The sequence below is a fragment of the Tiliqua scincoides genome, chromosome 1 (genome assembly GCF_035046505.1).
Source record: "Tiliqua scincoides isolate rTilSci1 chromosome 1, rTilSci1.hap2, whole genome shotgun sequence".
NCBI lineage: Eukaryota > Metazoa > Chordata > Lepidosauria > Squamata > Scincidae > Tiliqua > Tiliqua scincoides.
In genome coordinates, this window is record NC_089821.1 from 198,984,155 (window position 1) to 199,010,923 (window position 26,769).

The 26,769-nt window shown below is 43.1% G+C and overlaps 1 protein-coding gene across 1 annotated transcript; it reads right to left on the reverse strand.

The window, feature by feature from the left end:
- Nucleotides 1-8,702: 8,702 nt before the first annotated feature.
- Nucleotides 8,703-22,661, reverse strand: GPRC6A (G protein-coupled receptor class C group 6 member A). Its single transcript, XM_066611074.1, has 6 exons — nt 22,468-22,661; nt 18,078-18,381; nt 16,299-17,129; nt 13,997-14,209; nt 11,490-11,613; nt 8,703-9,835 (listed from the first exon to the last, which is right to left on the reverse strand). Exons 1-6 carry the CDS (start codon nt 22,659-22,661, stop codon nt 8,703-8,705), a joined length of 2,799 nt encoding a protein of 932 aa, XP_066467171.1.
- Between the last annotated feature and the right edge of the window lie 4,108 nt (nt 22,662-26,769).

The window sequence follows — 26,769 nt, forward strand, 5'->3', positions numbered from 1 at the left end:
ACTTCTGTCTCTAGCAATCACTGTCTCTAGAGGGGCACATTTCAACAACTTTGGTGATCTTCTGCAGCAGTTCTTAAATGGTGTTGTCTTGACGACCACTGTTCTTATTTGCTTGTTTGTTGATGGCCATCACAACTGCTGACATTTCAGGAGCATTTGGGAGCCTATGTAAAAGGCTTCCAACTGAAACTCAGCTCTTTCTGCATGAAAATGCAATTGTACTGGCTGCATAGGGAAAGCAAAAGAGGAAGGGGAAGCATTGCTTGGTAGTGTATGCCAAGCGTGTATGCTTGGTAGTGTATGCTTGGTAGTGTATGCCAAGTATATGCATTGGTCTGGAATTCCATTGGCTCCATGGCACCTTGGTGCCTGTAACACAATACTATACTACTATACTTAAAGCTGTGGTTGACAGACAACCCAGAGCATGCTACCTGCCTTGTGTCAAAAGGACTTGTATTTTAATCTGGCATTCATCTCTGAATGAGAGGCATCCCTCAATGTCCATTATATTTCAGTGACTAACCAAAAGCACACTATGGACCACTGGTGGCCACAAGCACCAGTTTCAGAATATCTGATCAAATCCTGAATTTAGAAGCAAAACAAAACTTGAAGATTAAGCCTTGCAGTTTAGTGGATTGAGTCTATGGCACCATTTTATTTGATGCTGTCCTTGAAGAGTATTTAAGAACATAACATAAGAACAGCCCCACTGGATCAGGCCATAGGCCCATCTAGTCCAGCTTCCTGTATCTCACAGCGGCCCACCAAATGCCCCAGGGAGCACACCAGATAACAAGAGACCTCATCCTGGTGCTCTCCCCTACATCTGGCATTCTGACTTAACCCATTCCTAAAATCAGGAGGTTGCGCATACACATCATGGCTTGTATCCCATAATGGATTTTTCCTCCAGAAACTCGTCCAATCCCCTTTTAAAGGCGTCTAGGCTAGATGCCAGCACCACATCCTGTGGCAAGGAGTTCCACAGACCGACCACGCGCTGAGTAAAGAAATATTTTCTTTTGTCTGTCCTAACCCGCCCAACACTCAATTTTAGTGGATGTCCCCTGGTTCTGGTATTATGTGAGAGTGTAAAGAGCATCTCCCTATCCACTCTGTCCATCCCCTGCATAATTTTGTATGTCTCAATCATGTCCCCCCTCAAGCGTCTCTTTTCTAGGCTGAAGAGGCCCAAACGCCGTAGCCTTTCCTCATAAGGAAGGTGCCCCAGCCCCGTAATCATCTTAGTCGCTCTCTTTTGCACCTTTTCCATTTCCACTATGTCTTTTTTGAGATGCGGCGACCAGAACTGGACACAATACTCCAGGTGTGGCCTTACCATCGATTTGTACAACGGCATTATAATACTAACCGTTTTGTTCTCAATACCCTTCCTAATGATCCCAAGCATAGAATTGGCCTTCTTCACTGCCACCGCACATTGGGTCGACACTTTCATCAACCTGTCCACCACCACCCCAAGATCTCTCTCCTGATCTGTCACAGACAGCTCAGAACCCATCAGCCTATATCTAAAGTTTTGATTTTTTGCCCCAATGTGCATGACTTTACACTTACTGACATTGAAGCGCATCTGCCATTTTGCTGCCCATTCTGCCAGTCTGGAGAGATCCTCCTGGAGCTCCTCACAATCACTTCTGGTCTTTACCACTCGGAAAAGTTTGGTGTCGTCTGCAAACTTAGCCACTTCACTGCTCAACCCTGTCTCCAGGTCATTTATGAAGAGGTTGAAAAGCACCGGTCCCAGGACAGATCCTTGGGGCACACCGCTTTTCACCTCTCTCCATTGTGAAAATTGCCCATTGACACCCACTCTCTGCTTCCTGGCCTCCAACCAGTTCTCAATCCACGAGAGGACCTGTCCTCTAATTCCCTGACTGTGGAGTTTTTTCAGTAGCCTTTGGTGAGGGACCGTGTCAAACGCCTTCTGAAAGTCCAGATATATAATGTCCACGGGTTCTCCCGCATCCACATGCCTGTTGACCTTTTCAAAGAATTCTATAAGGTTTGTGAGGCAAGACTTACCCTTACAGAAGCCATGCTGACTCTCCCTCAGCAAGGCCTGTTCGTCTATGTGTTTTGAGATCCTATCTTTGATGAGGCATTCCACCATCTTACCCGGTATGGATGTTAGGCTGACCGGCCTATAGTTTCCCGGGTCCCCCCTCTTTCCCTTTTTAAAAATAGGCGTGACATTTGCTATCCTCCAATCTTCTGGCACTGTGGCCGTTTTGAGGGACAAGTTGCATACCTTAGTCAAGAGATCTGCAACTTCATTCTTCAATTCCTTAATAACCCTTGGGTGTATGCCATCAGGGCCCGGTGACTTATTGATCTTTAATTTATCAATGAGGTCTGAAACATCTTCTCTTTTAACCTATTTGCCTGCAACCCTATGGCAACAGAGCTCCAGACAGACCTCTATGAGGTCTGTGAAGCACACAGCAGGGCCTTTATGGTGGGGACCTCTTCTCCAAAGGTGCCTTTCTAAGCTTGTTTCTGCTTGCTTTCAGAAAGCACTGAAAAGTTTCTTTGTATAAAAACTTTTTAATGACTTTATTTCTTCCTGGATTAGATTATGGTATGATATTTTTTAACATTTTGTATGAAGCTTTTTAAATATGTAGTTGGTTATAATTCAAATATTCGTAATACAAGTTTTATTTTCTTTTTTATTTATTTATTTATTTATTTATTTATTACCTCATATTTATCAGGTCTCTTGGTGTGCTCCCTGGGGCATTTGGTGGGCCGCTGTGAGATACAGGAAGCTGGACTAGATGGGCCTATGGCCTGATCCAGTGGGGCTGTTCTTACATTCTTATGTTTAAAATAAATGTTTATTTCTTTAAATGCATAAACAATACCATAATCTTATAGCTCATGCATTCAATTGCAAGATGCTTTTTGCTGGGATTTCAAGCTCCCTAGATAACATTCTACCACAGTTTCATGCCAAGTTCAACATGGACCTGAAAATCAAGTATGAAAAATATGTAATGCAAAGAATGACATCCTCTATGCACACACACATGTGTTTAATCACCTGGAAAAGCTTTGCAAAGCAATATACTGTAGTTCTTTCTGAGCCACTAGAGGGCAGTGTCAAAATAATATAAAGTAGATACTCTCACTCCTAACTGTGTTCGGTCAAAGCTAAACACTCTGCACCTTCTGGCCTATAGCTTTTTCAAACGATCATATTGTTAGCAAATACATTACCCTCATTTTCTGTTTGTATGTAGCCCCTGTTAATTGGGCAAAGAGACATATGTTAAAGTGCTCCCCTCATCAGCAGGGCTGAGAGCAACTGTCCCTTTTCACCCCGGCCTGGTGTCTTTTCCAGAAGCTGTTGCTGAAATCTCTTCCTCATCATTCTTCAAACTGTGAGCCCTTTGGGGACAGTTAATCACTTGTTGATTTATTTTGTTTTGTAAACTGCATTATGAACTACATTTTGTTGAGGTGTATATAATTATTCTTAATAATGATACTGTACTTGTAGACCAGCAGACGGATGTATGGTACCCAACCAGGTTATCTTTGATGGTTGCTCTTTCTGAATCTTTTCCTTCACACAAAAGAACATAAGAACAGCCCAGCTGGATCAGGCCATAGGCCCATCTAGTCCAGCTTCCTGCATCTCACAGCGGCCCACCAAATGCCCCAGGGAGCACACCAGATAACAGGAGACCTGCATCCTGGTGCCCTCCCTTGCATCTGACATAGCCCATTTCGAAAATCAGGAGGCTGCACATATACATCATGGCTTGTAACCCATAATGGATTTTTCCTCCAGAAACTTGTCCAATCCCCTTTTAAAGGCATCTAGGCCAGATGCCGTCACCACATCCTGCAGCAAGGAGTTCCACAGACCAACCACTCACTGAGTAAAGAAATATTTTCTTTTGTCTGTCCTAACTCTCCCAAAACTCAATTTTAGTGGATGTCCCTTGATTCTGGTGTTATGTGAGAGTGTAAAGAGCATCTCTCTATCCAGTGGCGTCACTAGGATTCGAGCCACCTGGTGTGGGAGGCCTGTGTGTCACCCTATGTAGTGGGCGGGGCAATGCCCCAGGTGGTGGGCGTGGTGATGTACCATTGCCCCGCCCCCACTGGTTTTTGGGCTGTACCTTTTTTATAACACAGATATTTCAATGTGATTTGTTTCATTGCATTCTGCATGAAATTACGCATGGATTGATATATAACATGATGGTCTTATTCCTCCAAACTCTGATTTTAGTGATTTTGAAAACTTGTAGTCTCATACATGCCCGCCCGTGACAACTTACTAACACCTTATTGCAGCAGTTCTCAAACTTTTAGCACTGGGACCCACTTTTTAGAATGACAGTCTGTCCAGGACCCATTGGATGTCATGGCCAGAAGTGACATCATCAAGCAAATTAAAATAAATAATTATAAATAATTAAATTAAAATAAAATAATTAAATAAGGGGGAGCCAGTCCTGTTCCACCAAGTGAATCTATTCTGAAGTAAGTCCTATTGTGGTCGATGGGGCTTACTCTCAGGAAAGTGTGGGTAGGATTGCAGCCTATGAGCCCAATCCTATGCATGTCTACTCTGAAGTAAATCCCATAGTGGTCAATGGGGCTTACTCTCAGGAAAGTGTGGGTAGAATTGCAGCCTGTGAGCCCAATCCTAAGCATGTCTACTCAGAAGTAAGTCCCATAGTGGTCAATGGAGCTTACTCTGTAGTTCACCTGCAATAACCCCCCATAAAGAATCAGTGAGATTTCCAGCCCTCCCCAGTGTCCAGTTTAAAGTTCTTCTGTTTCAGGCATATCAAGATAAAGACCTACCTGGCTTTGCAAGTGCAAAATAGAAAACATGCCCCTTACCAGTTCAACCCACCTTTCTGTCCTTTTTAGTGGGGGCGGGCGGGGGGGAGAAGCTGCCTCTGGACATTTGTTGCACTCTAGTTCCATCAGATCGAGACCATTCTGGTGTCCTCACATTCCCCTTTGCCTGGCCTGACCACCGGCCAAGGCACGTCTGCCTACTCGCGAGTAAACGCGACATGAGGCTGTTTCACTTTCCATAGGGCTCCATAGACTCGCAGCTGGGAGGAGGGACCTCCTTCTCGGGTTTTGGGGAGGTGCATTCATTGGATCAGGACCATTCTGACCTCTTTGGAGTCCTCTCAGCCTGCCTTGACTAAGGCAAGTTCGCTTCCTTGCGAGTAAATGCGACCACGTGATTTTGTTTCCGGCTCAGACTCGCAGATGGGAGGGGGGGCTTCTTGGGTGTTTTTTGGGGGCTGCATTCATTGGATCAGGACCATTGTGCTGTCGTTGGATTCCTCTCAGCCTACCCTTTCCGACGGACTATGGCACGTATGCCTACTCGCGAGTAAACGCGCGATACGGCTCACTTTCACTTTCCATAGGGCTCCATGCATTTTTCCCTTCTGGTTTTTTGGCCATAACTTTTGAACGAAAGGAGCTATTTCAATTCTGCTTTTTGCACTGCACTCCGCTGGCCGTTCCGCATCCAACGGTGTATGGAATGACAGGGTGGCTCCTAACGTCCCAATGTTAGCATGTCCTCCCCCCAGGGTGCGTCACCCACTAGCGCGTTGCCCGGTGAGGCCCGCACCCCCTAGCTACGCCAGTGTCTCTATCCACTCTATCCTTCCTGTGCATAATTTTGTACGTCTCAATCATGTCCCCCCTCAGGCGTCTCTTTTCCAGGCTGAAGAGGCCCAAACGCCGTAGCCTTTCCTCATAAGGAAGGTGCCCCAGCCCCGTAATCATCTTAGTCGCTCTCTTTTGCACCTTTTCCATTTCCACTATGTCTTTCCTGAGATGCAGCGACCAGAACTGGACACAGTACTCCAGGTGTGGCCTTACCATCGATTTGTACAACGGCATTATAATATTAGCCGTTTTGTTCTCAATACCTTTCCTAATGATCCCAAGCATAGAATTGGCCTTCTTCACTGCCGCCGCACATTGAGTCGACACTTTCATCAACCTGTCCACCACCACCCCAAGATCCCTTTCTTGATCTGTCACAGACAGCTCAGAACTCATTAGCCTATACATGAATTTTTGATTTTTTGCCCCAATGTGCATGACTTTACACTTACTGACATTGAAACTTATCTGCCATTTTGCTGCCCATTCTGCCACTTTGGAGAGATCCTTCTGGAGTTCCTCACAATCACTTCTGGTCTTCACCACTCGGAAAAGTTTGGTGTTGTCTGCAAATGTTGCCACCTCAGTGCGCAACCCTGTCTCCAGGTCATTTATGAAGAGGTTGAAGAGCATTGGTCCCAGGACAGATCCTTGGGGCATACCGCTTTTCACCTCTCTCTGTTGTGAAAATTGCCCATTGACACCCACTCTCTGTTTCCTGGTCTTCAACCAGTTCCCAATCCATGAGAGGACCTGCCCTCTAATTCCCTGACAACTCTGACTCCTACCTGTTTGATTTTTCTATAGCTCTGCTTTTGAGTAGCATTCTGTATTGCATATTCTTTCTCCTGTGCCACCCTGACTGCTATATTACCTTTCTTGTGACTGAGGAGAGGAGATAAGAAAAGTAAAATTAAAATAAAGTTGTTGGAGAGCTGTGGATCAAGTACAATGTTATATACTTGCAAATAAAATGATTTGATGCTTCCAAAATTTTCCAGGAGCAAAATTCAAAACTTTATTTTTTATAATTATAATTTTATAATTATAATTTTGTATTCTGGAAGATCTTTATTCACATGCATCCATTCCAACATTGCCACAGTTAGATCTAGCGACTGAAACAGTAGACATTTTGCTAAACTATTCGGCTATTTTACTTCCAGAAGGATTTGAAGCCATAAACACTGCAAACTTCAGGTAACCCAGTTTTCAGGGCACAATACTTAACACTGAGGACTAGTGAGATATATTTACAAACAGCTATTTACAGACATGTACTATATATACATATGTTCCTTTCCAAAGGCTCAGAAACTATACACACAATCTCACAAATTATCTTCTAAACACAAATTTAACTCCAGTGAATGACATCAATCCTAACATAAGTGCATATATTTGTGTCTATATAATGTATGATTTTACAGCAGGAAGAATGGATGAAAATCTGATTACTAGAAAGTTCAGTGGGAGTTTCCTCATTTGCCTCAACAGAGTCAGTATTTCAGCCTGAACTTGCATATATTGGACTACTGGTGGAGAAAAGAACAGTTACCAGCTAATTTTACATGATTCCAGCCACTTTATCACAGATTCACTAGGAAAATCAAATGTCTGTTGTATTAGATGCAGCCTGCTAAGCAGTCTAGATATGAATTATTGCACAATTATTTACCAGATTATTATAAATGATGATACTGCAAAATGATGATGATAAATGATGATACTGCAAAATTAATTAGATATTGAATTACGGTATGTAACTTTTAAAAGTACTTTAGCTATCCCTGATTTATACACATAAAGGGGAAGTTGGGGCAAATACCCATTCATTATAACTATTTGTGAGGTTGTGGAGTATTTCTGTATTGGAAACTAATCAATAAGCAATATTTGAGACCAATAGCATCCCTAACTCGAAGCTCTTGATGACGTCTAGGAAGACACCTTTGAACTTACTGCTAGTTATCTGAAATGCTGAACTGTCATTTCCTTTTAATAGCAAGTTCTTTTATTTGTATGTTATACTACATCTTCCCTAAGCTTTCATCTCAGCTATTGCAATAGGACTTTTTTTTTTGATTGGTTATTTTTCACATTTATATACAGTACCACTTTTCCTCCAAAAAGCTCAGGATTCATAGTTCCTCCTTTTATTCCCACAACAGCCCTGTCAGGAAGGCCTACAAGAGAGAGTTATTGGCCCAGAATCACCCAATGAGCTTCATGGATGAAAAAGGACTTTCTGGCCCAAGTTCAACACTCTAACCACTATATACAAGCTATTGGACTATGTGCTATTGATCTGCTCATTTTAAAAACACAAATGAATTCCTTCTGTGGACTTTCCTTATTTTCAGTGTTCAAAAACCAAAACAGAGTTAAGGCTGAAATCCTATCCTTACCTAAGAGGAAGCCCAATTGACTAATGGGACTTACTTCTGTGTAGACATGCATAGGATTGGGCTGTAAGTAAACTTTTGCATTGACATCGATAACTCTGTGTCATACTGTGGTCATGATTCCTGCTCATTCCACTTTGGAGGGATTGTTATTGAAGGATTTTGCTAAAATTTAATTTTAATACACCAGCTGAGCTGCCTCATGAGAAATGTTCTGACCCATGGTGGTTGTTATTTTGATACTTTCATTTTCCCTACAGTTGGGGCATGTTTTCTGTTTGCACAAAGGAAATACAGTGGTGATTCAAGAAGCAGTCTTGGAAAATATACCTCCTTCTTCTCTTTTCCACACAAACTGCCACATTTCCATAGTTTTCTATAACCACAATTTAGGAATACATCTATACTCATGCTTATCATGTTCCTTCTTAACCAGGGTTTCCAAACTCACTATAAGCACTGGTGTCAAATTCTGTTAATGTGTGGATTCCTGGTTCATATTAACAATGATTGATAATTAAGGGAGAAATCAAAGGAGGAGAGACCTACCAAAAACCAGCTCAACAGATGTCTTTGTTGCCTAGCCCCATGCCTAAAGCTACCTCATCATATGCTAGAGAGTCTTCTCCTTGGGATTGTCGAGCCTGCCGAATTCTTTGGTGGTACGTCCCCTCTCATCTCCCTGTACCCAGATGACTGGAAATGGCAGCTACCATTCACCCAATTTGTTTCACTATTAGCTTTACAACAAGCATTTGCACTAGAAATGGGAGGTGTCCCATTCTTAGAGTCCAAAGAACTTTGGTTTACACTGAGATTCCCTGCACTTTTGGATGAATAGTTGTAAAGCATTTTCAGGAAAGCTGATTTAGTATTTGCCTCTTGCTTGTACAGAATGATGTAGCACTTGGGCAAGAACATGCAGCATAAGATTCCGTAGTTAGATATTAAAATGACAATGATTTCAACAGCTGGCAAGTACATGCCAAAAGTAGTTGTGTAGACAGGGATAAATATAATCCATGCAATGAAGTAGATTAACATGCCAAATGTTATGAATTTTGCTTCATTGTAGTTCTCGGGTAGTTTCCTACCTTTAAAAGCGCATATGAAACATATGAAGGCCAGAAGAGCTATATAACCTAACATGATTCCCAGGGCTACAGCAGAGCCTTCGTTGCATTCTAGGATAATGACCCTTCGAATGGAAAAGTTCTCCTCCACAAAAGGGCTTCTAACTGTTACCCAGACTGCACAAATCAAGACCTGGTTCCCTGTGCAAAGAGACACAATCGGAATGGGTTTGTAGAGGTCCTTCAGGAGCTTCTGTAACTTGGGATCAAAGCTGAAGGCTAGTAAAATTTTCAGGGACTTAATTAAAATGCATGAAATGCAGAGTGCAAAGCTGATGCCAAAGAAAGCTTGTCGGGTTTTGCATTTGTAGGCCATGGGCTTGCCGATGAAAAAGCCTGTGCTCACAAAAGCAAGGAAGTGACAGAGGAGGATAACATAGCAGACAGTTAAGCCTCCTGATGCCTTTACAACAGGAGTGTCTACGTTTCTAGTAAATATTATGATAATGGCACAAATCAACACAATTCCGAGAACAGAAAGAACCAGTAACAAGACAGCAAACCAGTCGTTCCAGTTGAGGTACTGAACCATCTTCTTGTAGCACATCGAACTGTTCACAGGAGACCAGTGAGTTCTGTTGTTGCATAAAATGCAGTAATCCATATCTACACAGAACGAAACAGAGATTTCTTGGGGGGAAAACCGTATCAGCAGCATAAGCGTGTGCATCTTACTAAAACAAATCAGGGTCAAGAGGAATGTAATCCATAATCTTGGTCCATTAGAAAGACATTAGCATTTTGCCTTGGGAGGCTTTTTTAACATTAGAGAAGCCAATACATAGGATTAGTGTTTTCTTATCCTAGTATTAATTCAATTCATATACTTTCCGAGCAGTTTCCAATCTATAATAAAAAAATGAAAAGCCATGCATCCATATAAATCTAGAAAATATAATGTTTACAATACCACTGGGGAAGAATTTAAACCAAATATTTCTCCAATGTAAAACTGTTAACTAAAATTCTAGTAAACACTCTCTGAAATGAAACATAAGGGACTCTGTTTCCCCACTCTCTAATCTTAGTCATCCCATTCCCCTTTGACTGTCCATATCTCTCAAAGAAATAGGCAAAGCCACTTCAAGGTTGGCCTGTGATACTGGCAAATGAACAAAGGGGAAGTTTCTAATCCAGTGAAGTAGGGCCAAGGAATCCTGGATACCCTCTCCTTCCATAAACGTTAGCACTATAATTGTTTCCAATAACTAACTTTATCACTGTTCAATGGAAGGCCATCAAATGAAGAAGCATCCATAGAAATGGACTTTCCTTGAGTACTGGGAATGTGTGAAAGTAGCTCTTGCTGGTTCAACCTGTTTCAAAGCAGCCAGCAGATTCACTGCTTGTTGAGAATAAGTTTACTTGCAAATGTAAAGGCTGAGATAGAGATGTAACAGGAGCAAGCACAAGCACTCTGAGTTCAAAATCATTCAACAAAAAGTGCTGAATCCCCTAGGTTTGCCAGCATCTCACATTGCCAGTACAGAACCTAATTTTTTTTGTTCCACCTGCTACTCCCTACTTTGCATATTGTTTCAGCCATGTTTTTTCATCCCAATCCTAAGTGGTGATGCCACTGCTGGAACTAGTGTTCTGGTGGTGGAATGCACTTTACAGTGACATGAACACTGGAAGTGTGCATAGCTGTGTACCTCTGGACAGCTGTCATAGATGCTGCTGAAGAACTCATATACAGTGGAGGGGAGGAGAAGGCCCACCAGTAAGATGGTGGGGTGGGCATAATGGGGTGGGGGAGGATTGGGGTTGAAGGGGGGCTAGGGGCATGTTGGAGGCCGGAGGGAGTGGCACATGATGCAGGTGACTTGTGCCAGATACTGTCCCCTCCCCTCTGGAGTGAGCCAACACACCCCCTTTGTCTCCTTGGGCTTGTGCCAGCTAAAGAGCTGGCACAGGTCCAAAGAGAGCCATTGGTGATTGAGGGGCTTATGGAGGGGTAAGGGAAAATATTTTCCATTTCCCCTCTGAGGCCTTCCAATCAGCCTTCACCATAGCATGCAGTGCAGTCTGTTTCAGCCCAGCAGGGTAAAGGATAGGGTTAGTTCTTGCATGTTCTTCAGGCTAGACCACCAAAAGAAGCTGGCTTGTTTCTACTCCCACCTCCCACAATTTCTGCAGATCCTCAAACAAGCACAAACAGATCTGGATCAGTACAGTGTTATAAATGGTATTTTTTAAAATAAAGGCAAATATTCTGTTTTTCCAAACCCTTACTTTATTTTAGTATTGTATTCCTCACCTGACTGATTAGTGTAGTAGTTTTCCGGGCAGCTTATACACTCATAGCAACAAGTATGGGGGCTTGCAGAAACTTTTTTCACCTGTCCTGGGCTGCATTTTTTGGAGCATTTGGACTGAACATTCTGCAAGGTCAAAGAGGAAAGCAAAACTTAAAATCCTAAACATCATCAATTGTCAGTCACACCTTCAGTTTGAAAATAGCTTCCTAAGCAGTGGTGTAGTGGTAAATTTTTGAAGTGCAGGGTCATCATGACACCCTGTAGCCAGGCTCCACCCTGTAAGACCGTGCAACTGAAAAGTCACCTTCAAAGTTCTTCATTAGAGTGTTTCCATTCCTGCCACTTATTCCTGTTTTGTTACTTATTGTTCATTTAAAGATCGAGCTCCTTTCATTCCAGAGTCTTGTAGTGGGTTCCAACAGATTAAACCAATGTATAAACACTGAACGTTGAATTAAAAAAATATCCCAGTTTTATTAGAGTGCTAGCCTATGCATGCTTACTCAGAAGTAAGTCCCACTGAGTTCAGTAGGACTTACTCCCAAATCTTACAATTTGCATAGGATTGTAGGCTTAATATAACATCCTCTTTACTGTCTCTCAGGTAACCCTTGGGAAAGGTGATGGCCTAGACCAGCGATTTTCAACCTCTTTCATCTCACGGCACACTGACAAGGCATTAAAATGGTTAAGGCACACCGTCAGTTTTTTGACAATTGACAAGGCACACTATGCTGCTGGTAGAGGGCTCAAATCCCCAAATTTCCCTACTAATAAATTACCCTTCCCCAAATCCTGCAGCACACCTGCGAATCACCCACGGCACACCAGTTGAAAATCACTGGCCTAGACATTAACACATGTCTCTAGGCCAGGGGTGTCCAAACATTTTGGCAGGAGGGCCACATCATCTCTCTGACACTGTGTCTGGGGCCAGGAAAAAAAGAATGTACATTTAAAATTTGAATAAATTTACATAAATGTATTTATTAGAGATGGAACTTATACGAATGAATGAAGGTCTTGCAGTAGCTCAAGGTCTATAAAAGGCCTTACACAAAGCAAGGCTGACCTTTCCTTTGCTGCCACTGCTGCATCACAGATATGAAACAGCAAGCAGTGGAGGGAACCCTTGCTCCACAGCTTATGCAAGCGGTCAAACAGTTGCCCTCACACTGAGAGCAGCTGTGTCAGGTCAGCATGGGCTCTAGCAAGTCTCTGGAGGGCCAGAGTCTCATTGGACACTGGGCGCTCCCCGTGGGCTGGATTGGGAGCTCCCGAGGGCCGCAAGTGGCCCCAGGGCCGGGGTTTGGGCACCCCTGCTCTAGGCAGATTTCTCAGTTTGCCTCCTGTTGAGCCTGATGCATCTGCTCAGCTAAGGTCTTTTTTAAAAAAGTGTCAAAAGTAGCTTCTGAGTACTCCTGCAGATCACATAACCACTCCTGCTTTAGGAGAAGTCTCAGGGCTCTATCTCCCAACCCCATTATCCCTAAATTACACCCCTGCCCCATTTTATTCTGCAATCTGGTCCTCATATTGCAAATGATCAAACTCTGGGACAACACCTGTAAAGAACGATAAAGAAAAGCATCTGTAAAGACAAATATAAGGAGGCATTGACTTCATCTAATGTGAGTAATATTCTGATTGACTCACATTTTGGTTGAAATTTATGCCCCCCAGTGTGAGCAGCTTATAAGATTAGTGAAAATGCATAGGTCAGAACCTGCAGAAAAGTAGGAGTGCTTTATGCTGGAGACAGAGCTTGGTTTATTGTTAGGCCATTAAATGCAGTTTGAAACAGGGCTTTTTCACATGGCATGTGCAGTCATCTCACTTTCTCATTGGATAAGCAGATTATTAAATTGTTTCCAAACCCTGCAAAACTCTCTGTTTGACAGAGTTGACAGAGATGCAGAAGAAATATGGCAAGTGCTCTGGAAAATGAAATCTCTCTCAAATCATCTCCCTTAAAAACTACTGTCTGAATCCAGCCTAGGTAGCATCATATAATTCAATGGAAGTTAAGCACTCAAGGAAGGCATGGCCATGTTGTGGACCTTGGGTGTTCATCAGCACACATAGTTTACAAGTCACACTGCAGCAAGACCCACAGATGGGATGGTAAGGACCATCTTGTTGGCAGCATTTTGTTGGCACATCCACCTCACCCCTGCAGTATCCGTGAGAAGGGATCCTTGCTCAGTGATAAAGCACACGCTTTGCATGCATGCATAAGGCCCCACATTTGGAAAAGCACTATCCTGCCAAAAACTCTGGTGAATCCCTGCCAATCAGTGTAGACAAATCTAAACTAAAGAGGCCAATGGGCTGGCTCAGTAGAAAGTAGCTTCCTGTGTCCTTGTGTTTGTCTTGCCAGAAGCTATTTTCCATCCTTCCAGCTACATGCTAAAATTTGAAGCCTACCTACGAGCATATGCAGCTCCTGTGAGGACATGTCCACAAATGCTTAAGCCCCATGCTCACTGGACATGCTTTTAGATACCTTTAGATTCATGAACTCAATTTCATCCTCCTCGTCTGCAAAGATAAAGTCATCTTTCTCTAGGTCATATTCTGCCATGTTGGTAATCACCATTCGTCCATCAATTTCCTTCCACAGCAGTACATCGTAGCCTGTATTAATGTCTCCCTGAGAGTCAAAGTAGACTTCCCTTTCATTATCAGTGAACCTTATTTCTTTAAGTTCTTCAAGTAACTGCAGTGGTGAAAATAAGCAGCAACACAAATCAAAATCGCTTTTGGAAAAAAAAAAAGATTCAGTAACATAAGAGAGAAGTAGCAATACAGATCAATACGGAAAGCAAAACCAAGCATGTAAGGGCCAATGAAGGGCTTAACATTAACATGCTCTGGATAATCACATTCACATACAGCAGGGGTGTCCAAAGTTTTTGGCAGGAGGGCCACATCATCTCTCTGACACTGTGTCAGGGGCTAGGGGGGGAAAGAATTAATTTACATTTAAAATTTGAACAAATTTACATAAGTTTACATAAATGAATATATTCAAGATAAACTTATATGAATGAATGAACGTCTTGCAATAGCTCAAGGCCTATAAAAGTCCTTGCACAAAGCAAGGCTGGCCTTTCCTTTGCTGCCGCTACTGCATCACAGACATGAAACAACAAGCAGTGGAGGGAGCCCTCATCCCACAGCTCACGCGAGAGGTCAGTCGCCCTCATGCTGAGAGCAGTTGTGTTGGGCCAGTGTGGGCTCCAACAAATCTCTGGAGGGCCAGAGCCTCATTGGAGACTGGGGGCTCCCTGAGGGCCGCACTGAGAGGCCTCGAGGGCTGCAAGTGGCCCCAGGGCCGGGGTTTGGGCACCCCTGACATACAGCATGATCCGAAGCAAGTTTACTCAAAAGTCTCATGGAGTTGAAAGGAATTTACTCCTTAATAAATGTGCTCAGAATTGCAGCCTTAATCCTCAGTCCTCCCCACGCAAAGCCTGGGTAGGGTAGAAGCAGAGCTGGTTTGAAACTTTTATAGCAGCTGATCAAACCGTGGAATGGGTACACAACCTTTTCACTGAGGGTTGCCCATGTAGTTGGGTGATTGGCTACTGCACACGTTTCCAAAACACATTGGGATGCACATGTGCATTTCTAACCCAGATGTGTTTTGGCTGTCTTGGACTGTGACTTTAGAGATTCAAAAAAATATTTGAACAATGACAAACACCTTTTTCTCAGTCACACAAGGTTAAAGAAAGTGAAAGGGTTACATGTGGTCAATGTATTTCAGAAGTCTGTTTGCCTTTTAATTAAACTTTGGCTAACTAAGTAAAAAAAATGTGCAGAAGAAACTACTCCTGCCCAAGTAAAATGGTTAATTCACTGCTCAGGTAAAATGGTTAATTCACTGCTCAATCATATTCTTGGCTTCAGCAAGCACAGCAGCCACTGTGCCAGCCAAGGGTGTTGTGAATGTACTGTAAAGCATGTTTGTGACACAGTGCAAGTACGCAACACCAGCCAGGAGGTCTGTGCTGCCCCAGTGGCACTGTATCCACAAGCCTGGCTACTGGCAGAGGTTATTATACTGCTGAGCAGCACAGGGGTGGGGGAACAGTGGTGGGGAGGAGGGAGGAGCGTTTCAGGGTGGGGGAGGGCAGAATAGGGGTGGATCAGGCCTGGGAAGGGGCAGGATTGGTGAAGCAGGCCATTGGCATATCTTAATCTTCTGCTTGGTCCTAGCAGTCTGACATGGGGCTGCTTGGACTTCTGCCAGCCAAACAGCTGACAGAGTTCAGAGTAGCCCCATAGAGCAGGCTAGAGTGTTACTTGGGGTAAGGAGAAAAAGATCCCCTTACCCCAAGAAGACTTGCAGCCTGCTCCAAAGCTGCACTGGATACAGGATATGTGGCCCCGCTGCACCAACGCAACTTAGAATTGGGCTCTCAGTCTCATTTGCCCGATTCCTGCCACACCTGAGTTGTCTTTCCTCCTCAGTGTGAAAATAAATGATCTGCAATTAAGATCTTTCACCCATTTCAAAGGCACGGTTCTAGGGCTTCCTCTCAGTCAAAAGAATGGTTATCCTAAATTCATCTTTTAGTCTTCCCAGTTCAAATAAAGCTGGTTAAAGCTGAAACTACACATATATGAAGGATACTGGTGAGGAGCATCAATACTTTCCTCATCTTTGAAAGATATTCACCAGAAGTTAATTACATTGGTTTGCTTGGAGATTGTTATAGAAATACCAGGAGAAAAGAAATACAGAGAACACAATGAAAAATTAATGTCAAGGAGAACACAAGATGACTGTAAAATCATACCTCCCATGGAGCAAAAGCATATGGGTCTTTGCAGTTCCTGTTCTCGCACTGATTCCGAATGGCATTTGCTATTGCGTACACCGCAAGCATGGTGCTATGGATAAATCCTGGTTCAATGTTGGCAATCAGAAACTCCTCTCTCCAGAGCTGGCTATTTGTTCTGGTGTGGTTCTGTTTCTGCCCCTCGATAGAGTAGTTAGAAATGCACTTGCTCAAGTCTTGATCTTTGATGTGGGAGCACGTTGACATAAGCATGGTGTATTCTCTCAAGAACGTGTTGTTTCCTGCGGGAGTTGAATGGAGATTGCTCAAGAACTCATGGAAAGATGACATGTTGCCACTTTTGAATGTAAATCCCACCACTTTCCCCAGGCGACTGATATTTGGAAGGGTGCTAATCTTGACAGCAGCTGACCAGTTATCACTTGCAATCCAAGTCTTATTTATGTTCCTCTCAATTGCTTTTCTGAAAAGTCTCATTACATGGAATTGCCTCAGAAAGACAACAATGACATTTACCCTGGTTTCCTTGACAATCTTCTCAAGAGCTTGATTAATTTTGCCATGAATGGTGCTGTCTGAGAGATAAGCTGGCAGCATTTCTTTAAATGCAATACAGACATTGTTTGCCATGGCCTGTAACCCAAAGCTCTCCACAGCAAGGCGCCCAAAGTCATCATCGGTGGCAATGATGCCAATCCAGTTCCATCCTGACTTGTGAATCAGTCGTGCCATCGCTTTGGTCTGGTAGGAATCACTGGGCACAGTGCGCAGAAAAGAAGGGAAGCGTACTTTGTCACTGAGGATTTCAGCTGTTGATGCATGACTCACCTATGGAGGTGACAAAAGAACTCAGTTATAGAAGCAAGGCATATCTCTGAGCAGACAACCAAGTGAGCTATTACTGTTCATTACTGAAGGGCTGAATCCTCAGCAGCACCCAAAAAGTATGAGTCCAAAGGAAGCCAAATGGTTTTAACTCAACTTTTCAGTGCGTCATGGTGCCTATTGCCCAGGATTTGCATCATGGGTTGGACAAGTCAGATACAGGCCCAAGGCGACCAGGACTAATTCATTAGGTCCTGGTTAACCACTGAGAAATGCTGTAGGCAATTGCTGTTATCACAAAAGTACACCTGCCCAAACCTTGTGAGAGTGGTAGCAGTTTAAAATGCCCTTTGGCAGCCATGCTTGTCCTCATAATTTTTTTCCTACAATGCAATGCCCTGTCCCCAGAGGGGAGGGGGGAGGGTGGCGTCAGGGTTGGGGGATCAGGCCTGAGAATTGGGCAGGATTGGCAGTGCTGGCACATGCCATATCCAAAATCCCCTTCCTGGACCTGATTTGCCTGCACGATTAGAGTGGTTCACATTGTCTCCTGTCTGGGGTCTTCTTCTTCTTCACCCAACCCAGCAGGTAGGCTGGATGATTCCATTGTCAGCTGATGGGATGCCAACAACACTAGAGAACATACATTTTACCTTTACCTGTTTTCTGTTTGTTTATCTGTAAATAGAGCAAATATTGCAAAAATGCTATAAGTCTCAAATGTGCTCTTCTCCAAAATAAACCAAATCAGAGTAGTATTATCCTTGAAGTTTCTCATTGCTCAAGTCAGTGGGGAGTGCATAACAAGATGGAAAAATGCAGCAAAAGGACTATTTCAAAAATGAGCATATTCTTCATTCAGTTCCCTACCATCTTCTATAATTGCTAAATTTGATCCTATGGTTTAAAATGAGATTTTGTATCTATATATATTGTTCCAAAGTGACCTACCTGTGGTATTAGCTGCAAATTTAATATTCTTGCAACTGACATAGAGACTTCTGAATAAGTTGCACCTATAACAGCTTTTACTCTGGGGGTGTAGTCTGAATAGTTACATCTGAATTCCACTAAGTCTTTGGATGCATTCAGCTTGGACAGGAACCTTAGAGCTGCAGCCATCGCTCTGGTGACCTCCGCACATGTATCGTAGATTTCATAACCCAGAGTAATTCCAGGTAAGAGGGTAGAATTGTTGATTATTTCGATAGCATGGACCATTGCAAGACTCTGCAGAAACACTTGGACTTCAAAGCTGTTGAGAAACACATGATTAATTCAGAACTATTTTACTAGAAGCCACTCCATCGTGTGCTGCAGAAGAAGCTTGTACCCTGCCTGTGTGCTCTGGGTCATAACCACAGTGTAGTTCCAGAGTATTCTGCAATGTGTGCGAGGTGAATACAAAGCTTTTCCACTGTTTGTATGTAGCCTGTGGTGCCGTTGAGAGTCAGAACCAATTGCAGTTCCTGTGGTATATGGATATGGGATACATGCATGCACGCACGCGTGCACGAACACACACACAATCTTTGAACTTTTCTTATATACAGTATGTTAATAATACTTGGCATTGGCATAGTGCTTTTTGTATGTGCCAAGGACCTCACAAAGCCCTTAAAACAACTCTGTATTATTTTATCTCCATATTGCAGCTGGGGAACTGAGGCTGAGAGGATGCAGCTTGAGAAGATGCAGCCAGTCCTAACTAAGTTCCCCTGTGCTGATGCAGCGGTTCCATCCTGATTTATATCTTAGTGGCTCAGTCAGTACACCAGTCTCAGGTCATCTGAGAGGGCTTTCCTTCAAGTGCCGCCTTTATCCAAGTTAGGGTGCAATCCTAACCCCTTACAGCCCAATCCTGTGGTCTGCAGCATGGCTCCACATTTGCGGGGCTCACCGCTGGGCTCCCACTGGTGACACCCGGGGCCCATAAATTTTTGTTACCCCATATCACATAATTAATTGTGATAATTAATTCACATAAATTCACAATTCACATAAATAATTATTTAATTATTATTATTTATTATTAATTATATTATTCATTCATTCACATTTTTATACCAGCCTTCCTTTAAGCAGCTCAGGGTGGTGTACATGGTTCCTCCCCTTATTTTGTCCTCACAACAACCCTGTGAGGTAGGTGAGACAGAGATAGTAATCATCATGACATGGAATGAATAATAATAATGGCCAAAAAATAAATGCAGTGAATGTTTCCCCACAAGCAATGGATGAAATTCTGCATCAAATGGTATATAACATGATGGTATTATTCCTAAAAGCCACGATTTCCAGAATTTTGGTCACTAGGGTGTCACCCCCCCCCCCCGGATGTCTCATTAGCCTGTTTTGAGTTAAGGTAGTGGTTCTCAAACTTTTAACACTGGGACCCACTTTTTAGAATGACAATCTGTCCAGGACCCACTGGAAGTGATGTCAAGGCTGGAAGTGACATCATCAAGCAAAATAAAATAATTATAAATAATTAAATTAAAGAAAAACAGATAAATAAGGGGAAGCCAGCCCTGTTTCACCAAGTGCATTTTCTCTGTAGCCTGCCTGCAATAACATCCCCCCCCCCACACACACAGATAAAGCAGTGAGATTTTCAGCCCGCCCCAGTGCCCACCTTACCAGCTCAATGCTCTGTTATATTCTTTTGGGGGGGGTTGCTGCCTGCAATAACCCCCCCCCCAAAAAAAAATCAGTGAGATATTCAGCCCTCTCCAGTACCCACCTTACCAGCTCAAGTCTCTGGTTTATTCTTTGGGGGGGGGGCTGCCTTCTGGAGCACTTGTTGAGCTCCACTTTCATTAGATGGGGACCATGCAGCTAGCCTTGCATTCCTCTTTGCTTGATTTGACCAGGAGCCAAGGCACACCCTGCACATGCCCAATCATGTCTGATCTCGGAAGCTAAGGAGGGTCAGGCCTGGTTAGTATTGGATGGGAGACTGCCTGGGAATACTGGGTGCTGTAGGCTTATACCATAGTCTTTCGAGACTGAAGGTTGCCAACCAACCAACCAAGGAACATCTGCTTACTCACGAGTAAACGTGACCCTGTGGCTTACTTTCGCTTTCCATAGGGCTCAATACATTCGTCTCCTGGGAGGGAGGGACTTCCTTCTTGGGTGTTTCTTGGGGGCTGCTTTCATTGGACAGGAACCATTCTGGTGTCATTGGATTTCTCTCAGCCCGCCCTTTCTGACGAACTATGGCAAGTTTGCCTTCTCGTGAGTAAATGTGTGATATGGCTCAGTTTCATTTTCCATAGAGTTCCATACATTTTTTGGTTTCTGGTTTTTTGGCCATAACTTTTGATGGAAAGGAGATATTTCAATCTGGTTTTTTGCACTGCATTCCGCTGGAAATTCTGCATCCAATGGTATATGGCATGATGGGGTTACACCTAACCTTCATGATGTTAGTGATGTTGGGGCATTTGTGGTGTTACACCCCCCCCCAGGGTGGTACCCAAGGTGGACCACCTCCGCCCCCGCTAGCTATGCCACTGCAGTGAACAAAGTCTGGCTGCCTAATCTATTCATTTATTTCATTTCATTTTTGTCTTGCCTTCTGTCCAAGGAGTTCGGGAGGATAGCACACGTAGTACCTCTTTCCATTAGAAATCTATGAAACATATCAGGCCTGCAAGCTTTAAACAGTTTAATTTCTAGGTTTCATTACGGGTTACAAGTCATAGTAGGTATGTGCAAGCTCTTGGTTTGAGAGGCAGGCTGCCTCTAATTGCCAGATGCAGGGGAGGGCACTGGGACGCAGGTTGTGTCTGTTGTCTTGTGTTCTCCCTGGGGCATTTGGTGGGCCACTGTGAGATACAGGAAACTGGACTAGATGGGCCTTTGGCCTGATCCAGTGGGGCTCTTCTTATGTTCTTAGACCTAATATGTTAAGGTTTTGGTGATGTGTAAATACTGTCTATTTATAACATCTAATTGATTGGTTAAACAGTAGAAAGTTAAACAACCAAAAATTATCTGACTAATGGATTTCAATGGATCTCAAACTGATTGATTGCTAGAAAGCAATTCTGGCTTTAATACCTTTCTAGGCTACTTGCACAGCTATCTTAATATCAGTTAAATTGCAATCCTGATATCACTTCTTTCTGAAGTCACATTTATTTATTTAGTTTGCGTATGGCTTCTGAAGTCACATTAAGGGTGCAATCCTAACCCACTTTCCAGCACTGACATAAGGGCAATGCAGCTCTGAGGTAAGGGAGCAAGCATTGCCTTACCTTGAGGAGGCCTCTGTGATTGTCTCCCAACTGCAGGATGCAGTACGTGCCCCACTGAAACAGCTATGACAGTGCTGGAAAGTTGGTTAGGATTGCTCCCTAACTCTAATATAGTTACATCAGTCTAAGCAGTCTGTTTACTAAGCAGTAAACAGTCTAAGCAGGGTATTAGTTTAACCCCCTTTTGGATTTCACTTTTAAAATGTTAACACATAAAACAAATAGTAGGAATTTGCAATATATAAATTCTCCTTTTTCTTTGACGTATGATGATGGAGATTGTAATAGCAATGTTCCACTGTTTTCTGAAAGCCCTGACATTGTGTGTCAAACATGTCATCAATTGTCAAGGTCCACTGAGAAATTACTATTCTTCTTCAATTTTCATTTTGGATGTGCCAAATCCTCAGTGAATTAAAGTCTTTGAGGATTTGACACATCCAAAATGAATATGTTGGGTACTCTGGTACAATGCAGAGGATATTCAATATGTGGGCTAGATTCCATTATGTAATATGCTTCATGCCATATTAATACATCTTCTACAGCAGTTATAAAAATACAGTGAATAACCATATATGGTAATAGAGGTATATAAGCCAAGTCGACACTTAAGCTGCAATCCTATGCACATTTACCTGGGAGTGAACACTGGGACCTACTCCTGGGTAGACCTGCACTGATTGTGCCGGTAGAATGCCTTTAAAGACAGAGGTAGCTCATCCCCCCCCCCAAAAATATCATACAAGCAAAGAGAAATTGCAGCCATCCACAATCGATCAGATCTTATCCATGCATTTTATTTGCATCAAAAGCTTCTTTTTTCTCCAAACACACCCACCCACACCCACCCACCCACACAAACACACACACACACACACACACACACACACACTCACACACACACACTGGTGGAATTGTGGAATCAATTTTACTTTGGGTAATATTTAAAACTAACTTTTTCAATATCAACATCAAAAATCCAATAAACACAGCGATCCCCCCTTTATTTTGAGCAGGGCTATTCATTTTCATGTCATCTTGATCTTATGATATATAGAGTAAGTGGTACTCACCCAGCACAATTGGCAATCACTGGTTTTAGGGACTTTTCTTCTGAATGCAACATTCTGCCATGAACGGCAAACAAGCCTCCAATGACAATATCTCCGGGAGAGCTAGCCCCCACAAAGTCATCTGGACTCCGGCACGACTGGCTAATATGCAAGCAAATAAGTAAGAGAGGTATCAACAAACCAAATATTGCCATGTTTCTGTTTCATTTGATCTGTCGCTGCCTTCAGTCAATTAAGCAAGCTGCACTGCCAACCACACCGTTCCTATTTCACCTGTAAACAGCACTAAGGAAAAGGGCTGCGCTAGAAGCCTGTCACACCTTAGCCAAGTGCTGGTTACCAGCACAAACGGGTTCGACTGTTGAACTGATACCACCAGAGAAAATGTGTTGTGAGGGGGGGTTTGGGGGAAGGAGAGAGAGAGAGAGAGAGAGCACATATCCAAAACCTTCTAAGCAAGCAGGGGTGTATAGTGGGAATCACTCTGAGACATTTGTTGACATTTTATTAAGGGGGCTGCATGGCTATGTTAACCAGGGAAAAGAATCACTGTGACAATGCTAACCATTTTTTCTTTTAGCTCATTCTTTGTTAACACCTTTTTTCTTCAATGAACACTGCAGTGTGCCCTCTTTACCTCTCTCTAAACCCCTCTATTAACCCTCCATGTATTTCTCTCTTCACTCAATAGTAGAATATAACAATATTTCAATCTCTCTCTGTGCGGGCATGCGTGTGTGCGCTTGCACCATTATTGACCTGTTTGCACCCACACCTCCATTGTCACCTCTTTCTCTTTTCCCTTTCTCTGTCCATCTTTCTCTGTACTCCATTTCTCAATTCCCCCTTTTGCTCCTCCAGTCTCTTTTGTTTTGTTCTTATCTCGAATCCTCTTCACTGAGTTCAGCAGCAACAGTGCCCAAGACTTTCACTCTCCCAGCAATTCAGACAGTGAGGAGAGTTTCAGATGTGAGCGGGCAGTGCACTATGGGTGGCAGGCTACACAAAGGCTTCAAAATGGGAGCCATCTCCACCTTGTATCTCTGAATCCAGGGAGAGGAGGAGGAATGCGGACATATGTGACACAAACATTCTCCCATCTTCACCTGACTTTTATAGGTTTGGGGCAGCACTTAGACTTCTTTCTTCCATTAAACTGGTGGCTATATGAGAACTGCAGAAAGTTGGCTCTTTCCTGTGCCACCAGAGGAAAGGGGAAGCCATGTCCGATGGAGGAGAAACCTGTATTGCAGCTCATCCTAATCAGCCAGCGTCTCCCTTCCTAGACTGGAACAATGTTGGTATGATCGGAACTCACAAGATGCACGCATCCCACCTCTCCCACACTATATGGGCTCAATCCAACTCCTGTTGGGCAGTATGTTGGCCGAATTTCTTGGGAAGGTCCCCTTGGGGCCTAATGATGGTTCATATGGCTGTGTGGGGGGCAGGCGGAACAAAGGAGGTGGTGGACCAAAGTATGATCAACGCAACAGGAGATTTGTTAGGTAAGGCAAACAAAAGCCTACAGCAGTGATTTTCAACCTTGGTGCTTATTTCTGGTTATGACCTGCTCAGTGGCATCACTTCCTGCTTAATGACCCTCACTTCCAGCCCTCATCAGGCATCATGAAGGCAAATTTTGACCCTCTATGAAATGAATTTAACATCCCTGCTGTAGAGGCACAATCAGTGTCTTTTAGTGTTGCAGGTACCACAGCATCCACCGTCCAACAAATAATGCATTGCTGTTCAGAGAAAATCTGACTCCTGCCTTCATACTGAGGCTCGCACAGGACAAAAATCTACAGAAGGTTACGGCAGGGCAGCAGGAGGGAGAACAGTAGTCAGTTAACTCCATTCCTTCCCTTGAATTATAGCCCAATCCTATGCATGTCTACTCAGAAGTTAGTTCCATTAGAGTCAATGGGGCTTACTCCCAGGAAAGTGTGGATATGATTGGGTTGTTAGCGTCTCCTTAATCCTGACTGAAAATGCAGCACAAGTGTCCTTATGCAGTACTTCTGTCCCACATCAAGCGTCAAAGCAATTTCCAGTGTAGAAACATCAACTAATGCTACTTTCCTATCACTAGGTCTGGGGTTAGATGCTGATGATTTTACCACATGTCTCAGAGACCATAAAACTATCATACAATTGCTAGGCGCAATGGGTATTGAATTTCTTCTGCCAGATGGTGTACAACATGATGGTGGTGGGGGAAATGTTCATGTAGTTATCAGACTAAACACTGCCAAGTATTCCAAATATTGACATGTTTGATGGAAAGGGTTTAAACAAGTGTATTATTCTAACTCCGCATCTGGCATTGCATCAGATTTACTGTTTTTGAAGTTCAATCCTAACTGACAAATCTGTCGACAGAACACACATTCTGCTTGTCGATGTGCCGTGGAAATGGCACACATGACAAGGCTGCCAGTCCACATGGCTAGCAGATTCATACATGTGCCAATGGAGGAGCCACCCAACAATAGTGCTGGTAAGTTGGTGGTGGGGACAAGTGGTGGGAGGAATGGGGCAGGTAGGGGGAGGAACGGAGGAGTTTCTGAGGGAGGAGAGGGTGGGTGGGTCCTGGTGCCACAATCACCCATTCTCTCTCACCACCCCATTATCTCTCCCTTACTCTCCTTGGTTCTTTCTGTGCCAGTAAAATTGCTGTTATAGATCCAAGGAGACCCATTTGGGTAGTGGAGACTTGCCTCACAGTAAAGGAATGAAACCTCAGCAACTTCCCCTCATAGGATGAGATGTGTGCTCTGGTGGTGCAGCTACATCAGCGAGGGGGGCATAGTTAGGACTGGACTGACAATTTCACCATATAGGTATTTTGTATTTGAGATACGTATGTTATATAAAGTTCTTCGTGGCTATTCTGGTATGTTAATCCTGCTCCCCAAACTGGAATTCCCAGGTTTCCTTGGGAAGAGGATATGGCTGTTAAACCAGCTGAAATGTGTAGCATAGATACCTCAGTAGTTTTGTGAATTATTCTTTGCTACCATTTAACTACAAATTGTACCTTTCTTTTTTTATACTCAGCTTAGCTATATAGACCGTGTTTCTCCACAAACATGCTGAATGGTAATCTCTGGTAGAGATGCCAGCAGGAATGCACCCAAAAACCTGATATTTCTAAGTTAGGGCCCAGTTATGTCACAAAACAGACAACACCTTGATAAATTGAAGTGGGAAAGGTGGGTGCTGAGGCAGAACCTGGCATTAAAGGGCTGAGGCCCAGTGGTCAAGGACAGAGCCCAGTAGCAATGCAAAAAAAACCTCCAAAAACAAAAAACTGACCAGAGATGAGCTTTCCTCCTGTCTGAGAAAAAAAGAAAAATGCTGAAGAAAACTTTTGTTTCTGACAAACTAGCAATCCTTTTTTTATTTTTTAAAATAAATAAATAAATAAAAATAAAATAAAATTAAAATTAAAAAAAAACAAAAACAAACTAGCAATCCTGATTGCTGGAGATTCACTATGGCAAATTCCACTGGGCAGATTTTGGCTTGGCTTGCCAATTTTTCTCAGTTATGCATGTCTACAGGATTAGACCAAAGCCTATCCCTGAAGCAAGAGCTATATTTTGGCACTATTTTGCATACAAATTCTTACATAGCTGGTTCAGTCTTTAATAACAACACTGTTATGGTTCACCTTCACCTGATTCAGTGCTATGCAATGAAATACCTTTCCCCAACTTCTTCTATGGTTTGTGACACAAACATCACATGTGGAAGCTCATGTGAAAAGGCTTGCCTGGCTTTTCCAGTTTATGATGGAGATAATCTTATTTCCAAAGATTGGCAGAGGGTGTTTGAAGACAGGACAACTAAAAAATAAAAATCATTATTGACAAACTTTGACTTGAACACAAAATGTATAAACTGTGCATTCAAACTAGTGTGGGCCCTTTACTCAGTAGCTAGATTCTTATATGGCTTCTCTCACTTCTAAGAATGTTTAAAGGGGAATTAAAAACCTTCCCTGTCCTAGCTATTGCAGAAATGCTCATGGATAAAGGGAAAGGAAAACTTATTAACGAAGATGCCAAATAAAGGAGAGAACAGTTTGCTTCATTCTTTATGTAGTAGATTCTAGAAAATTATGTGGATCATTTCCATAAATGGTTTCTATTAGCAAATTCAGGGGTTTGCTAAAAGCAAAAATGTTGAAAACACTCAAAGAGAACACTTCTATGGTTTAATGAATGAGCATGCAGATTCCAGAATTAGGTCTGTTGACAGAGGGCTATACAGCGAATCTCATTAGTGTTTTGT

What these genes read in the sequence shown, in the direction of transcription:
- GPRC6A (XM_066611074.1), bottom strand. Translation starts at nt 22,661, where the DNA reads ATGGCAATATTTGGTTTGTTGATACCTCTCTTACTTATTTGCTTGCAT. An exon ending in ATTTGCAGCTAATACCACAG is followed by an intron (nt 17,130 to 18,077) that starts GTAGGTCACTTT and finishes TCACCTCCATAG; the next exon opens with GTGAGTCATGCATCAACAGC. An exon ending in TTGAGTTCATGAATCTAAAG is followed by an intron (nt 11,614 to 13,996) that starts GTATCTAAAAGC and finishes TTGACCTTGCAG; the next exon opens with AATGTTCAGTCCAAATGCTC.